A 14,626-nucleotide genomic window follows, 5' to 3' on the forward strand; every position below is an offset into this window, starting at 1 on the left:
TAATTTAGATGTCAAATTATTTAAACTTAATGGGTAAAGCACACAAATGGTCCCCCGACTGTAAGATATTGCTTTATTAAGTCCCATATTATTAAAAGTTACAAAATGATCCTCCAACTATAAAGTGTTGTTGTGTTTAATCCATCGACTATCAAAAGTTATAAAATGGTCACCCGACTATTCATTATGTTCTAAACTTGTCATTCTCCTTTAAAATATTGACAGTTGTCTCAATTGGACGTTAACATGATGACTAAGATGTGATAGTCGTTTGAGACTATGAGATCAGATTTTATCATATCACGATTAATAAGTTAACGTCAGCTCAGAATACCGCCAATTTGTAACGAAAAATTACGAGTTTGGAACATAATTAATAGTCGGATAATTATTTTGTAACTTTTAATAGCCAAATGACTTAATAAAAAATATATAATCGGGGATCATTTGTATACTTTACACAAACTTAATTTGATAACAAACAAATCAAATTAAAAATTCATCAGATCAACCAACACTAATTGGTCTAGTGGGGTGAGACATTAGTTCCCTTAAGTAAGGTCAGGGGTTTTGAATTCTTATGATTGTGCAAGTGGAGTAAAATGGGTTAGGAGGTTTACTCTTATCTAAGCAATATCCGATTCGAATTAATTGATCAATAGACCATATATCGATAATTATAAAAAAAATTCTTCGTATCAAACTCAAACAACTCAGAAATAATTTGACCAAACATACCATATGATCTAAATCCTCTAATCCAAAGCCGATCTCTCCTGTTCCAATCTATTGCTGTAAAATATGATCAGTCACAAAAAGAAAAAGAACATTTAGTGGCGCAAGAAAAAGACGTGAACGTGGCCTTTATGCCATCAATCAGCGTCGAATATCACAAAACGCGCTTAAAATCTGTCGCTAATTGCTCAACGCGCCACATGGAGGACTTTAGCATTTAAAATCTCCTTTTGCATTCACATGGTTTTTGAAAGCGGATAAATAATTTGTGTTCTTTTCTTTCCAGACCCGTAACTATCAACACACTCATCTTAGTTGTCCATTAACGGGCTCTTAGTTGTCACACTTCATTATAATGCCCTTTGATTTTAAATGTGTATGCTAAATAATTAACTAACTCAAAACGCATTTCGTCTCTTCAATTTTATTAATTTAACTCTTAATACATACCCAAAAAGTATGAAATAAAATCTTTAATCAATTTCGAAATGATTAGGAAAAACATTAAATATTATATGCTAAAATATACAACTTAAATGACATACAACGGAAGTAAATTGTTTCGTGTATAATACATATAATTTTAAATCATCACGAACAAACATGTTCATATGATAATATGGTTAATTATATATCTTTTTATAAAATATATAAAAAATATGATGAGACTAAACCAAATCTACTTAGAATATGACTTAGTAAATATAATCTACTTAAATTTATTTAATTTTTGTTGAGGAATAATTAAAATCCAATATAATTCCTTAAAGATTATCCGATTATTAGTTTTCGTGTTTATTATTTATTTATTTTAAAATATGTAACTAGCGAAAATGTCAAAAGATGATTAGTGGATGCCCGTGAAGGGATTGACACTTAAATTACAAGACGTCAAGTGGCATAATCGAAAATATATTCAAATTCCAGTGGCATTCACTTATTACTAATCGGTTATAAAGCTTGAAAGCCTGCCTGCCTTCATTTCCACAACCCGAATAAAATGCGACGCTCTAGATTCACCGTTTTCTTCGCGATCTGCGCTATCCTGGCTGTCCATGTGACGGTTTCAGCTTCATCCCCGACGCTCGATTTCGCCGGCGGTCATTTCCTCCCGATCAAATCGGAGTGCCGCGGATCCATCGCCGAGTGCCTGATGCAAGGCGGGGAGGACTCGTCGGAGTTCGACGACGAGTTCGCCATGGGATCCGAGATCAGCAGGCGCATTCTAGCGACGACTCGGTACATCAGCTACGGTGCGCTGAGGAGAAACACGGTGCCGTGTTCGCGACGTGGCGCATCGTACTACAACTGCCGACCTGGAGCTCAGGCGAATCCATACTCACGCGGCTGCAGTAGAATTACACGCTGTCGGCGGTAGATTAATTTATTTTAAATTATTTTTATTATTAAAATAACAATATTGTTTGATTTTTAATTGTGTGTTGTTGTTGTTGTTGTCATGTTGATTAGATGAATTATTGTTTATATATTTTCCCGAATTTTTATCAAATTCGTGTATAAAATAAGCGACGGGTATAAATTTGAAGATTATTGGATTAAATTATTTTGTGGATTTGATTTCATTTATAATTCCATTTTATTTTATTTTTTTTACTGGATTTACTCTTTTTATGTCTAAATCTTTAGGGTGCATGAATTCGATGTGGAATTTAGGTTGGTGATATTTTTAGATAATTTTTTAATTTTTGGGGTTCTTAAGAATATATGACTTTTTTTTTTGTGGTGCTGAAATTCCAGTTTTTCTTCTTCTGAGATTTCGGACAAAAAGGGCCCAATAAAAATAAAATTTATTGATGAAAAATAATTGGCTGCTAATGATGTGAAGTCGGTGTTGATTAAAAAATTGAAACCTGTTTTTTAAGTTAAATTACAACATTAATATTTGGGTAAATTTAAATTATTAATTTTGATTTGTTTTAATATCTAAACTCTTTTTTTAAATCATATAATTTAGTTTTTATTTTATTTTAGAGTTAATTAGTCCTTAAACTATAATACGTATTTTAAATTAGTCTTTAAATTTTTTAACATTCCAATTTCATCCTCAAACTACGTTCCTTATTCTAAATTAGTCCTTAAACTTTTAAACCTTCAAATTTCATTCCCAAGTTCATCCAAATATGTAATTAATTACAACCATAATTAACTTGAACTTTATTTTTTTTTCAAATATATAATAACATAACTTGATCTAATGATTTTATTAACATGGAATGTGATTAGTATATACATATAATTCGGGATGAAATTGAAATGTTGAAAATGTTTGAGGACCAATTTAGAATAAAGGGTATAATTTGGGAATGAAACTAAAATGTTCAGTAGTTTGAGAACTAATTTAGAATGTAGTCATAGTTTCAGGATGAAATTGGAACATTTGGAAGTTTAAGGATCAATTTTAGAATGAGAATCATAGTTTAATAACGTATGATTCAATTAATTCTTCATATTATTTACACGTCATTAAAAACTTAACGTAATTAGTGCTTAAACTATCAATTCTGGTTCGTTTTAGTACCTAAACTTTTATTTAAAAAAATTAACGTTAAATTTTGAACTGATACTAAAATAAAACAAAAACTAAATTTTAGGTATGACTTTAAAAAAATTAAAAATTTAAGTACTAAAATGGATTAAAATTAATAGTTTATTTATTAAGATAATTTACCTTTCATATTTTAGTGTGACATTTGTATATGTTATTTATTTAAGTAACAATAGTATAATATGATAGGTTAACACAATTTATTTGGTCGATTTATTCTACATAAGTTTCTTATTCGATTTTAATCAATATATTTAAGAGAAAATCGCCTCAGTGACCAAAAATACCTTATAATATACGATTTTAATCAATTTTTTTTGGATTTGCCAAAATGACCAATAAAATCGCAACGCGATATCAAAATCGCAACGCGATTTAGAAAATCGCAACGTTAAAAAGAAAATCGCAACGGTCAAAAGAAAATCGCAACGCGAGCTTCCAAGTTCGCAACGCGATTTAGAAGAAAATCGCAATGCGATTGATTGAATCGCAATGCGATTTATAGAATCGTAATGCGATTGAGAGAGTCGCAATGCGACTGAGAGAATCGCATTGCGATTGAGAGAATCGCAACGCGATTTAGAAAATCGCAACGTTAAAAAGAAAATCGCAACGGTCAAAAGAATAGTTAAAAAAATTTTGTTTCTTAAGAATTTTCTCTAAAAAGATAGTATCCGCGCGGACGTGTCGAAGACACGTATTACCACGACCACGACCCGACCCGACCCGAGACGAGACGGCGGCGGCGGCGGCGCGCGAGAGTCCCCCTTGTCCTCTTTCACTCAACAAGGAAGTGCAAAATACAAGCCTTAAATATAATTCCCAATAGTGTTTCCAATACTATGTGGGATTGAGCATTACCAACACTTGTTCCCAATATCATTATTCTTCATAAGTTATCATCCATTACAATATGAATTATCGATAATAAATTAATTCATTTTAATAAGTATTTAAAATTATAACTTGATAAATACATGAAATAATTCTATTATTAAATAAAAAATATATTTTTTATATTAAAATTATTGAGATAGATATTTACTATAAAAGTAAAAGATTTTTTTTTCACGTACAACCTCTATGTGAATTAGTTTCACAATAAGGTATCGGTTATGCATTGGATTCTTTCGTATTAGATGGTCTTTAATAAGATCATCATCATCATTCTTTTGTTCAACAATACCATATATTAATGAGGTATATTGGTTCATTAACACGACTAATTCATATTGTAATGGATGATAACTTATGAAGAATAATGATATTTGGAACAAGTGTTGATAATGCTCAATCCCACATAGTATTGGAAATACTATTGTGAATGGTATTTAAGGCTTGTATTTTGCACTTCCTTGTTGAGTGAAAGAGGACAAGGGGGACTCTCGCGCGCCGCCGCCGCCGCCGCCGTCTCGTCTCGGGTCGGGTCGGGTCGTGGTCGTGGTCGTGGTCGTGGTCGTGGTCGTGGTAATACGTGTCTTCAACACGTCCGCGCGGATACTATCTTTTTAGAGAAAATTCTTAAGAAACAAAATTTTTTTAACTATTCTTTTGACCGTTGCGATTTTCTTTTTAACGTTGCGATTTTCTAAATCGCGTTGCGATTCTCTCAATCGCATTGCGATTCTCTCAGTCGCATTGCGAATCTCTCAGTCGCATTGCGATTCTCTTCTAAATCGCGTTGCGACTCTCTCAATCGCATTGCGATTCAATCAATCGCATTGCGATTTTCTTTTAAATCGCGTTGCGAACTTGGAAGCTCGCGTTGCGATTTTCTTTTGACCGTTGCGATTTTCTTTTTAACGTTACGATTTTCTAAATCGCGTTGCGATTTTGATATCGCGTTGCGATTTTATTGGTCATTTTGGCAAATCCAAAAAAAATTGGTTAAAATCGTATATTATAAGGTATTTTTGGTCACTGAGGCGATTTTCTCTATATTTAATCCTTTGATCCATTATTTATTTCCATCACGGCACAAACTCCTGTTACCTATAATCACACTCACCATCAATAATCAAACATCAAAATTTTATCATCCTTGTTACATTAATTAACACCAAATTTGGAATCTAGGAGAGAGACAAATCTCGGTGGAACAGATAGTTTGGAAGTTGTCCGGATGCTAAAGGAAAACTCTAAGAGAGACTCGATTTTTATTCTTATAGACCACGTGAATGAGTTGATTAAATGAGATTGTAACATTATTTTGAAGCACATAAGCCAAACTGCAAATAAGGTGACGGATAGACTAGCTAAGATTGCCACAACCAGAGGAGAGGCTCATATGGTATTCTCCACCCCACCACTGGAAGTGATCGAATTAGTCCAACAGGAAGCTGTCGATTGCACGTTGACAGTAGAGGCTTAATCCTCTATAGCTTATTTCTTTTGTTCACAAAAACAAAATTAACAAAAAAATTATCACTTAACCTCTACCACCATTTCATCTAAAACATCAGTCTTAATCCATCATCAAACTCATCAAATCATCGTTACTCTTGATTCTTAATTATAATTTTTAAACTATGCGAACAAATTTACCTTAGTGGTCAAAATAATTGTTGTTATTTCTAGAGGTCACGACTTCAAGTACCAGCGACTGTAGCAAAATGATTGAGCATTCATTTTAAATGGTTGAAATTATTTAGAACATATACCACTTTGTAATCACCTTAGCTTAATAAAAAAATAATAACTTTCAAACTAGTATTCGTGTAACCAAGTTATCAGTTTTGATCCGTTTTAGTACCTAAAGTTTCAAATTTTTTAAAATCATACTTAACATTTAATTTTTATTTCATTTTAGTACCCGTCGTTAAAAAACTTAACGCGTTTAGTACCTAATGATGTGTGAAGGGATGATGAACAATGGAAAATTTTAAAATCAAATTAATATAATTTTAAATTAAAAAATATTAAATTTCTTAATTTATCTAAAATTAAGATAAACTTAATAGAATATATAAATAATAAAAATAAATACTTCACCATGAAAATTTATTTAACCACCACATCAATAATTTTGTTAATAATTAACAGTCGATTAATGTTATAATTGAAATCAAACTGAAAGCCTAATAACCTAATCAATAAAATATTTAGTTCAGTGATCAACATAAAATAGACCAAATAGTTTGGTGACACATGTTGTAATTTACACATTAAGAAAAACCGCATTGCACTATACAGAGTACGAAGTCGAGTGACCATTTTCACTTTCGCTTTTGGGAAGCTGAAATATCCTACCATTTTGTTACGTTTAAATATATAAAAGGTGTAAAATTTATATAGAATGTGTTTTATTTCAATTTAGTGTTTAACGTTTATTTCGTTTTAGTTTGTCGCATAACATTTTAATCTGTAATTTAAATTGGGTTAAGTCGCGACATGACATGTTTTTAATATTAAAAATAAATTCTTAAAATAAAAATTAATTAAAATAAAAAAATAGAATGCGAAAAAATGATTTCTTTCCCTCTCTTCCCATTTCTCTTCGTTGATGCGCTCTAAACTAGTATCAGGATGTTTACTCTTTCATATTTTGGGTTTTAAAGGATATTCCAGGTTCATTATAATCCCATAGGAGTCCTTTAAGTTCTTTGTCCATGGCTTTATAAAGATGTCTCATTAGAAAATCAGGAGCATCAGGACCACTAAAACCATCATATATCCCGATAAACAACAATCCTTGCTCTTTAGAAAGCACATCATGAACCCTATCTTCACCAGCCTTTCCATGAGCCCACTGCAAGTTGTGATTGTTCCCATACTCCCATTCATAGGGTTTTTTGACCCATTAGGTTAGGCGGTTTTTTTATTTAGCCCAATAGGATATCCCAAAACTTATTTTGGGATTTACGACAATTTCTACAGTACAGAACAAACTTGTCATCTCGAGATTACGAGTTCCATGGGATATATATATTTTTATTTCGGCTCAAATATTTTAATATTTCCATTGGAACTCGTCACCTCCAGGTGACGAGTCCTATTAATTTTTTTAAGATTATTAAGTGTATTTTCCCAAAAAAAAAAGCGAAACTCATCACCTTAAGGTGAAGAGTTCCTTAGGTTTAAAATTTTATGTTTGTTGTGGATTAAAAATAGTCGTTGGGTTAGTTGATAGAGTTATAGGAGAAGCAAATATGGACTTGTGGGAAGAATATTTCAAGCAATTTTCGGAAGATCATCTTTGGTTGGATTACTTATCAGATGATTTGGATTCAAGCTCGTCTTCAGATGAGGAGTGAGTGGAAGAATCAATAAAATCTATCCTTGATCAAAATAAGGAGTTGAAGAGGGAGGAGGAGGAAAATAATAAGAATAAGAAGGAGAAGGAGATGGAGAAGGAGAAGAATAAGGAGTTAGCAAGCCGACATAGCAAACGACTAATCGAAATGAACGAGGATAAGAAAAATAATGTAAAAATTGAGAGGAAAATATGTTTATTTTGTTGAAAAAATGTTTTAAATAAATGTATGATTTTGACCTTAAGCGTTATTGTTTGCAATTATATATGAAACGTAGAAAAACTTAAAATTATCATTGATATTTGTAAAATCGGTACAAATACGAGTACAAAGGATTTATCAGTATGCTCGATATCTTGGGAGATTTGGACAATGTTTCCTATTGTGGCCTTCACCTCAGCAATGGTCACATAGTTTCGGCAGACCTTGCTCTCTTTGAGGTTCATCCATACCAATATGAATTTGAGTAGATTCATGCTGACCCCTCAACTTCTGTGTAATTGTGGATTGGACAACTATTCTCTAGAGACAATAAGTGGCCATATGCATCGTTCGGGAGGTACTTGAACTCGTAATTGTACATGTTGTGCATAGTATGCAAGCTATAACAATCATCATTGTATTTGTATGGGTCTACATCCACATGCAGCAACTGCGTGAGCAGATGAGTATTTGAAGGCTTGAAATCGACCACAATCACACCATCTTCTATTCAGATTACTTGTATACGTGGCAGAAGTCACACCCTCATGTGGTCGAACAAGTGCTTCGACGATATAATCATATTCCAGTCTGGTGAAATTACGAACATGAATTGATTTTGCATGAGTTTTATTTTTGGTCATTGCTTTCTCCAGATCTGGAGCCCAATTTCTACCTTTATTGAGCATTTCCTCTACCTGAACACTTTTGTCTGCCGAAACTTAACCTAACCTGAATTATGTCTCCCGAACAATACTTGCCACCAGAAGATGTCTAGTCTATTTCAGTACTGAATTGATACACTCGACAAGATTGGTTGTCATATGACCGTAACTTCGACCTTGATTGTCATATGATTGTGTCCATCTTTCTCGAGATATCTCGAGCCAATTTAAAATAAATACGACCCCTCATTAATTACTATCCAACAACTCTCCAGTGATATGTCATTTGAATCTTTAATCTTTAAGTTACTTTTCATCTACTTTTTAGAGGTCATTTATTACAACAATAATACGCCGTTTTAACTACTTTTTAGAGGCCATTTATTATAGCAATGATTCACCGTTTCATCTACTTTTCAGAGGTCATTTATTAAATCAATAATTCACCGTTTCAACTACTTTCCAGAGGTTATTATTACAACAATAATTCATCGTTTCAACTACTTTTCAGAGGCCATTTATTACAATAATAATTCACTGTTTCAGCTAATTTTCATAGGCCATTTATTGTAGCAATAATTCACCGTTTCAGCTACTTTTCAGAGGTTATTTATTACAACAATAATGCACTATTTTAGCTACTTTTCAGAGGTCATTTATTGTAGCAATAATACTCCGATTGGTTTTTTCAGACCTCATTCAATACATAATTCAACTAACTTTTCACAAATTTTTCTGTGTTCATTTAATCATCTTCAGCAACTATTAATACGTGTGAGTTGAAATCCATTTAACTCTGATATTTAAGCAAAAAAAAAAACTATAACACCTTCAATATTCACTTCCAAAGTTTGAGTTTTTTTTCTTCAAACATGTCAACTCTTTGTGCAACTGTTTTTTACGATTGTAAATCTAAAACCATGTGTTTTCCAATAAATATCCAACTACACGAGTTGAAGTCCAGTATAAAAAAAAGAGTTCTACTCAGAAGTAACAGAAAAGTATCTTCCATATATTATAAATTTCCAATATCATGCACGAAGTGTCATCTAAGCGATGATGTAGACCTTGCTGGCATGATTGATAAATATTTCTATCACTCTTTGTCTAATGTCGATTTGTTTGTAGAGTTTGATGATCTCGACCTTGCTCGTACCATTGAGGATGTTGCTTCTAGCTCGAATCTCCCACCAACTCAGACAAACGACCAATAAAAAAAATAGATGATGGAGACCCAGAAGCATGGTTCCAATTCGTGTGTGAACGACAACAACAAAAAGAATGGGAAATTGAAGAACTTAATCTTACTTTTGACGAGTATACTGATTACGAAGATTAAAACTTCTTAATCAATATTGATATGTTAATGATTTTATTTAATGTTTGGGCCAGAATAAAAAATAATCTTTCATGGAACTCGTCATCTCGAGATGACGAGCTTACCCTGCACTGCAAAAATTACTATAGATCCCAAAATGTTTACTATATATCCCAAATTAAATTTTGAGGTACCCTATTGGGCTAAATAAAAAAAATCGTCTGCCCTAATGGGCAAAAGCCCCCTTCAAAACTTTCCGAGAATGTTTTGATTGAAATTTTATCTCCTTAGCATGCCATGCAATTTAGGTCACTGGGTGCAAGAAAAACCTCTACAATCAAGCAGACCCCATCGAATGCTTCAAAAAAGTCATTCTCATTAGCCCACTAACACTTCTCATCAAGCGCTGGAAACGCGGTCTTCTACGACCACGCACAAGTGGAGTGGTGAAATTGGATTTGTCAGTAGCATTATGGGGTCCAGACATCATCCCTTTTTCAATCTCTCCAGACATAAAACCACCTACCTTATTTAGAGGTCCTGAAGTAAACCCTCTCTCAAGGGGGCCAAACATAAACCCATTGAGATGATCGGAACCGCGAAGCAGGGTTTCAAATCGCGATCGCGGTCGCGTTTTCGGTTATTTCGGATTTATCGTGATTGCGGTCGTCGCGGGCGCTATTGCGGCCGTCGCGGGTAACTCGGACAGCGGCGAAACCGTTATATCGCGGCCGAAATCGCGGTCGCGGACCATTTTTTAAAACCCTACCGCGAAGAACTAGCTGCAAAAGGATTGTAGCAAATGATGAGGTGCTCTCAAATGATGCAGCAAGCTCCTGGGCATCAATTGCAAATATCGCACTTTGATTAATGATTACCAGTTCTAGCCATAGAAACATTCGCGCTGACAGACGCACCAGAGAAAAGGGAATAGAGGAAAAGAAAGGAGAAGAGAATGAGTGAATTAATTTTTTTTATTTTAATTATAACATTATTTTTTTAATATTAAACAATACAAGATAATTTTTTAACGGTTAAAATTAACGGTATATTTTGATTCAAACTGATTTACGGACTAAAGTTTTAAACTGATTTACGGAATAAAACTTGAAATATCAAAATAGAATGAAATAAATGTTACACACTAAATTAAAATCAAAGATATAGTTTAACACTTTTTGTATATTTAAGTTTTTTTTAATGGGGTTTAAATATAACTGCGGTCTTTCAAGTTCTGGGTTTTCAACATCTAACTTGAATTGGTGATTTTGATTTTAAAGGTATTTACTAAATCTTTTCCCTTTTCATCTCTTTGTTCGAATGGTTGTTGGTTTTTCGGAGTTCAGAGTAGTTAAATTTCTCTATGAATGTTTCAGTCCCCACTTCAATCGCACAAACAATCCCTACATTCAAATCTCCTTAGATTTTCAGCTTTCCAAAAAACCCATATTTTCTTTGATGGATCAAAGCCCGGAAAAATCGACTTCGCCGTCGAACGACACCGTATTGAGACTCTCTCGTTACCCAGTTGCTAAGCAGAATTTCCCTAGAGAATTCATGCCCCTGTTAGTCACCTTAAATTTGGGTTATCAATTGCAAATCACAGTGGATATGATTTTTGAGAGAGGCATATAGTAGGGCGAAAAGCAAGCTCTTGATACTCTGAGGTACTTTAAGAAGGAAAAAGAAGTGATTACTGTGGAGGAGGATAATGAAGAGAAATCAAAAAGGAAGAACAGTGTGGAGGAAGAAGAGAGGCGTTTTCAGCCATCATCTTCTTCTGGGATTACTAGGTCTAACAATTCGAGCTCGATAATGGTGAATGCATTCGATAAGTTGTCACTGGACCATGAGGTTTCTTTTGTTTACTAACGTTTTAATTCAGTTCCATTGTTGTCGGCAATTGTAAATTTGTTCATAATACTTGGATTTGACCTTGCAATTTGTATCAAATTTCAGGTGATACATAGTGAACTTTTTTACCCTCTTACAAAGGAAGAAATGGCAGAGGTTTCCCATGCTTTTTCTGCAAGAAACAAGTTTGTAATAATGTTTTGTTAGTGTTTGATTATTTGATTGGATGAACACTTTGTGGTGAAAATATTTTGTGCTTGCTTTTGCAGGAAGAGAGTATTGGTCTCTCACGAGAATTCAAGCATCGATATTCGAGGTGAAGTTTTGCAATGCCTGAAACCAGACAAATGGTTGAATGATGAGGTTGATTTCATTTATTTTCAGTGTTATATCTTGTGTTGTGTTGTAGATAGATAGTAGTCATTTGAAGGTTTCATTGATTTGTCTGGTTTCATTAATTTGTCCGCTTTCGGTTAGGATGTACTTCAATTTAGTCAGCTGGTAATCCAGTTTGAACGCACATTTAATTTCTCTTTTGCAGGTCATTAATCTCTATCTTGAATTATTGAAAGAAAGGGAAAACAGGGAGCCAAAGAAGTTTTTGAAATGTCATTTCTTCAACACCTTCTTCTACAAAAAGGTTGTTTCGATTTTCGTTTTCCTTACTTTGCTCTTTCATTTAAGTCATTATAAATAAAAGCTTCTGAGTTCGTTTTTCTGTTCTGCATTTTGATTCTTAGTTAGTGAATCCGGAGAGTGGCTATAATTATAAAGCTGTCAAAAGATGTACTTCACAAAGAAAGTTGGGGTACTGCCTGTTTGATTGTGATAAAGTAAGTATTTGTTCCTTTCTTTTTTCCTACAATCACTGTGTGATCGAATGCTTTGTTTATCCTTTAATCAATTATCCCGTTTTGCTTAGATATTTGTACCGATACACAAAGATGTACATTGGTGCTTGGCAGTTATCAATAAGAAATATCAAAAGTTCCAGTATCTTGATTCACTAAGAGGAAGAGATGCTGAAGTGCTGAATGCATTGGTATGATTTTCAGTTGCATTTTTTCTCTCTTTAGGTGTCTAATTATTCTGAATGCTTGTAATTAATTGATTTGAAGTGCATTAGGTAGTTTAATGTAAGAAGATTTGATGTTTAAGATCCTGTTAGCTGCAAGACTCATTTCCTCTATGTTACTTGGACTTGGGCTTGAAAGTCGGATCAGGGTATGATCCTGTTATGTCTATATTAGGTTTTCCATGTATTTAGAGGGTCTTTATATGGTTATATACATGATTTTTTTGAACCTCCGAGATACTTTTTAATATTCGTTGTTATGTGCCAGGCAAATTACTTTGTTGAAGAAGTGAGGGACAAGAGTGGAGTGGACATCGATGTAAGCTCTTGGGAACAAGAATATGTTGAAGACCTTCCCACACAGAAGAATGGGTGTGTATGTTTTAGAGATTGTTTCTCGAAATACTTATTCTTCTTGAGCTTATTACATTCACAAATAAATTATACCGTTTAGTAATGTATTTCACAGTAGATCTGTGTTGCTACAACTCTTTATTTTTCTTGAATTACCATGTCCAGCACATTTTCAGCATGGGCACCGAGATATGACCTTCCTAGGTAAATGGAAAAAGAAAATTGAACATCCCCATCCAACACTAACACCCGAGTTTGAGTAACATAGAAGTAACTTTATAGGTATATGATCTTTATTTAGTAACTACATACCCTTTATGGCAATTGGCTCCAGATATTTGTGGAAGACTAATTAAGGTAGTAATTACCGCATCTTTTCCCCAGAGTGCTCATAATTAGTTAATGAAACTATAACTGCTTGTTTCATGTACCTTTCATATTGGGGTTTGAATGGTTTCCCTAAACAGTTTTCGTTATGTACAGGTTTGACTGCGGTATGTTTATGTTAAAGTATATCGACTTTTATAGCAGAGGTTTAAGTCTTTGTTTCGATCAGGTAAGTCTGTAGACATTGATGTATTCTGCTCATAATTTCCCTTTATACCATTTGTTCCATGCGATTAAAATGCAGTAGTTAGATAAATTGTCCTTTGGATGTAAAATGTGTTGTGTTCATCTGCAATAATATGAGAGGCAGAAGAACATGGAGCCCGATTATTTTTCTTTGATCACATAGAAAAACTTTTATGAATGTCTTTGCCGAGGCATCCTCTGCACGGATTGCTGCTCAGTAGAAGTTTCTCTGGAAATAAAAGCAAAATGATGATTCAGTGTCCAACTTTTTTTGTTTTTGTAGAAACACATGCCCGATTTTCGTTTAAGGACAGCCAAGGAAATTCTGAGCTTGAAAGCCGATTGATTCAGCACACGAACACTCTGTGGCATTGACAATGTATAGGTATGCCTGCCCAGACCAGTGTTTTGATGATGTATGTTGTGCAAGAGTTTGCTTCAACTACTCAGATTGTTTAACATATATTATTTCTGCGAAAGACGCATATGCTACTGCAATTCAAATCCTAGGATCGGTTCAATTTAGCATACAAGGCTGACCAGTTAAGTTGAAGAGTTGTCTTGGAAGTTGGAGGCTTTTGCTTGCATCTTGTTCCATATACACCATGAAAATGTCCATCTTCTTTCATCAAACATCTTCCCATTTACAGATATATGTATATATGTTTGTCTGTACGTATGCATGTTTCTGCTAGGAGTAATCAAAGATAGTTTCTATTTTCCTTTTGGGCCTTCCTGCATTTGCTTAGACAAAATATAGATGGTGCCAAATCTTTGTACAAATTAAACCTAGTGCTGCAAAAAGTTGCAGTAATTTCTTGAGTTCAATTTGTTTCAAATTCTGATATAAGTTCCGATAAATTCAGATCATACATTACATGAATATAATTGCACAGAGACAATAATCCGATCATTCGATGCCATTAAGGCAGGGTGTAAGGTGGATGAGATTAAAGGCGGTGTTGCCGGTGGAACTATTCTCAGGGCATGTTTTGGCTTGGGATGTACTTGTTAGCCTAAAGTGGTTTTGTT

At 33.7% G+C, this 14,626-nt stretch overlaps 2 protein-coding genes across 2 annotated transcripts; both read left to right on the top strand.

The window, feature by feature from the left end:
* The first annotated feature begins 540 nt into the window (after positions 1 to 540).
* Positions 541 to 14,272, top strand: LOC120176115 (ubiquitin-like-specific protease 1A). The gene is made up of 10 exons (XM_039182614.1): positions 541 to 545; positions 11,377 to 11,592; positions 11,698 to 11,777; positions 11,862 to 11,955; positions 12,134 to 12,232; positions 12,333 to 12,425; positions 12,515 to 12,634; positions 12,936 to 13,039; positions 13,505 to 13,577; positions 13,878 to 14,272. Exons 2-10 carry the CDS (start codon positions 11,554 to 11,556, stop codon positions 13,938 to 13,940), a joined length of 765 nt encoding a protein of 254 aa, XP_039038545.1. The 5' UTR covers positions 541 to 545; positions 11,377 to 11,553; the 3' UTR covers positions 13,941 to 14,272.
* On the top strand, positions 1,719 to 2,172 carry LOC120176117 (protein RALF-like 33). Its single transcript, XM_039182615.1, has one exon. It carries the CDS (start codon positions 1,736 to 1,738, stop codon positions 2,111 to 2,113), a length of 378 nt encoding a protein of 125 aa, XP_039038546.1. The 5' UTR covers positions 1,719 to 1,735; the 3' UTR covers positions 2,114 to 2,172.
* Positions 14,273 to 14,626: the final 354 nt, after the last annotated feature.

This window comes from Hibiscus syriacus, unplaced genomic scaffold (assembly GCF_006381635.1).
Source record: "Hibiscus syriacus cultivar Baekdansim isolate YM2019G1 unplaced genomic scaffold, ASM638163v2 tig00112226_pilon, whole genome shotgun sequence".
Classification (NCBI taxonomy): domain Eukaryota; kingdom Viridiplantae; phylum Streptophyta; class Magnoliopsida; order Malvales; family Malvaceae; genus Hibiscus; species Hibiscus syriacus.